The sequence below is a fragment of the Rhinopithecus bieti genome, unplaced genomic scaffold, assembly GCF_001698545.2.
Source record: "Rhinopithecus bieti isolate Rb0 unplaced genomic scaffold, ASM169854v2 scaffold_34452, whole genome shotgun sequence".
In the NCBI taxonomy this organism is placed as follows: domain Eukaryota; kingdom Metazoa; phylum Chordata; class Mammalia; order Primates; family Cercopithecidae; genus Rhinopithecus; species Rhinopithecus bieti.
In genome coordinates this window covers 50,863-54,470 of record NW_016814605.1, presented here as the reverse complement: position 1 = coordinate 54,470, position 3,608 = coordinate 50,863, and the positions used below count along the sequence as shown (strand labels likewise).

Genomic DNA, 3,608 nt, shown 5'->3' with positions numbered 1-3,608 from the left:
CTTTATTAGACATTCTCTACAAGTGGTTATACTCTTCTGTACACTCCCAACACAAGTACAAATATATTATTCCATGTAGTCCTTAGGTTTGCATTAAAGTTGGACTTTTTTCCCCCAGAATATCTCTTGTCACAACAGTGGCCCTAGAAAGGAATATATTCCATCCAGGAAAATTTATGCTGCCCTGGTATGACCTGGGACCCTGGGGACATTGCCCTTCTGCTGAGTTACTGAGATCTGCCAGCCCTGCAGCTGTGCCCAGCCTGCCCCATCCCCTGCTGATTTGCATGTTCCAGAGTGCAGCCTCCTGCCCTGAAGACTTTTTAATAGGCTGGTCACACCCTGTGCAAGAGTCAGTTCCAGTCAGGACACAACATGGACATGATGGCCCCCGCTCAGCTCCTGGGGCTCCTGTTGCTCTGGCTCCCAGGTAAGGAAGGAAAACACTAGGAATTTACTCAGTCAGTGTGCTCAGTTCTGGCTGGAACTTCAGGGAAGTCCTCTGATAACATGATTAATATTAAGAATATTTGTTTTTATGTTTCCAATCTCAGGTGCCAGATGTGATATCCAGATGACCCAGTCTCCATCCTCCCTGTCTGCATCTGTAGGAGACAGAGTCACCATCTCTTGCCAGGCAAGTCAGAACATTTATAGTAATTTAGCTTGGTATCAGCAGAAACCAGGGAAAGCCCCGAAGCTCCTGATCTATGCTGCATCCACTTTGCAAAGTGGGGTCCCATCAAGGTTCAGTGGCAGTGGATCTGGGACAGATTACACTCTCACCATCAGCAGTCTGCAGCCTGAAGATGTTGCAACTTATTACTGTCAGCATGGTTATAGTACCCCTCCCACAGTGTTACAAGTCATAACATAAACCCCCAAGGAAGCAGATGTGTGAGGTTGAGCCACCCCAGATGCGCTTCCTGGTGCCTCCGTCTGCTGCTAAGAGCATTTCGCAAATTCAGTCCGGTTTTGAAAGTCATGGGAGACTTTTGTAGAGGGGGTCAGGGAGGCTCCTCTGAAGCCTACGCCTCTTTTGCCCTCATCCCCAGCAGAGAGATGGGACAATGCCTGTCCTGATTGAATAAGGAAGAGAGATAAGTCCACCTGAGGAGTCTGTGTTATGGGATAATTGGAATTCACACAGCAAAAGAGAAGCTATTCTCAGTATTTCAAGGAGAAATTGTTCAAGTTGAATAAATTAGTCCAAACCACAGTCTTTTCAAAGCCTATTGTGTGTTATTCATGAAGCAGCCACTAGACAGGGGATTCTCAGAAGCTCCTGCAGAAGTCAGAGTGCACCTGCTCCTGGTGGTATGTGCTGAGTACCCGCGTGATGATCCTCAGACCTGTCTGGGAAGCCCCAGACTGAGGATGTTGATGCTCTGAGCTGCCTGCAACACGTTTCCAGGTGATTGTCCAGTGCACACACAACTCCACGTGTTTTACTTCAAGTATCAGTGTACATGAATCCACTACTCTGACTTCCCAATCTCTTGGGAGTGCCTCTCGTTAAGCACCTCTAAAGAAACCGCAGAGTAAAACGGGGTTTTGGAAAATGTGCTTCCAGAAGTGATAGTAGTGACGGGGAATTGACAGCTGACAAGTCAGTAAGGTTACTCTTTCCACAAGGCTCAAAACTTTGCCAGTTACAGATTGTCCCAGAATACACTCGAATGTGCTTTCAAGTCTTACCAGCAAGTCTGGATTCATAGCAAGAAAACTTCATTAAGCCACAGATGAAACAGAAAAACCAGGAAACTGTATGAAATAAAGTGTAAGACTCTGTGTGGTAGCTCATGCCCGTAATCCCCAGCACTTTGAGAAGCTAAGGCAGGAGAGAATTGCATCATCCTAGGAGTTTGAGATTGGACTGGGCAATATAGGAAGACTCTTTCTCTACAAAACAAAACAAAACAAAAAGATAGATAGTTAGTTATAACAATCATTTGGCAACCTTTTCCTTGACAAAAGGAAAACAACAAGAGAAATCCTAAACATGGATATAGCATTTTTCCCCTTAATATGAAAGTCCTTTGCTACTCAAAATTATCCAGAACCCAACAGCACCTCAGCAATACTGAGAGGGTGTTTTGTATGATACATTGCATGCCCACCTCAAATTACCTGAAAGAGAATCTTCCTTTTAACACGATAACAGGTGATCTATATAAAGCTTAACAAGGTATGTTTTAGGTGATATTTTTGCTAAAGAGATGTATTTTTTTCTCAATGAGGACATTTAAGAAATTTTCAATGGAGGCTCACATGTTGAAAGCACACCCAGCTTTACTTTCCAATTGATGCAACATTGCATTTGAAAACATTTTGAAGATTTCAAAGGGTGAAAATCATAGTTATATACCCATGGAATAAACAAATAACTTCATGTTTAACTGGAGTAAAACTTTTTAGAAACTTTAATAATTGCCAAGTGAAAGAATCAATTAAAGTTGTGTGTACCTATGTTAGAGATTCTTGGACTATTATAATTGTATCAGGTCAGCTTGGTTTGGGATGTTGTCTACTCCTGAGATCTGCCACAATAATCTTCTGCCGTGAGTAGTCAGTGTCCTTCAGCCTTGGCCTCAGATAAATGCAATCCATAGGCTGGAGACAAGCTCAGTTCCCTGCAGCCAAACCAACCAGCTGATCTCTGCCTTGATCAGCCAATTGATTATTAAAATGAACATTTAGGAATGTGAAAATAAATACCTAGTGTATAAGACACTAAGAGTTTAAGCGTTTGATTGTCAATAATTCTTGCGCAAAAACTGATCAATACAGTATTTATACATCTACCTATTTAGATAGATGCATTTTATTAAAATTGATGGCATAAATATGAATATTTATTAATCCATATATAGAGATACTAAGACAACATTTAAAACATTAAAACTTACTACCAATAAAAACTATGAAATTGATATCACTTGGGGAAAATGTACATATTTGAGTGTGTATAACATACATATTGGTGCGTTTATATTTTTGAAATATTATCGACTGCAGATACTTATATGTACACGTATTTATATCTAAATAAGGCTATTTAAGCATATATATATACATATGTAGAAGTAACACGTGCATATTTACAAAATAGTTATATAAAAATTAAATCTGTGAAGGTTATTTCAGTTTCCCTCCATAAAAATACTGGTGCCCAAGACCTGGTATAGTATCTTCTCTGGCTACAGCATTTTCCTTTATAGCCATTACTTATAAAACACTCACCTAATGGCCATTTACACCTTAAAATACTTTTCTAACTCAAGTGGAGGGGTAAAGGGTATAAATGGGGATAACGGCCTAAAGTTAAAATTTAATCATTACATCCTATGGAAGTCCAATCATGTGTATGCCCCCACTGATGCCATGCTGGATGGAGATCTCATACCTGGATGCTATAGTGATGTTACACTTTTGCTGTCGTCAAGGATGACCTGGGAGACTCGAAGTTACAATAGTGGGTAAACTCCAAGTGTGAAGTCACTGTACACTTTGCAATGAGAGATTAGCAATTCCATGACATTGGCTATTGGTTTGCAGAGATCATCAGGCCTCAGAAGAAACAGAACTGAAGGACTGGAGATAAAGTT

At 40.7% G+C, this 3,608-nt stretch overlaps 1 gene segment (V, D, J or C); it reads left to right on the top strand.

The window, feature by feature from the left end:
- The first annotated feature begins 321 nt into the window (after positions 1–321).
- Positions 322–877, top strand: LOC108514936 (Ig heavy chain V-I region 5-like). The segment is given in 2 exon segments: positions 322–430; positions 555–877. Coding segments are annotated over 2 exon segments (378 nt in total).
- Positions 878–3,608: the final 2,731 nt, after the last annotated feature.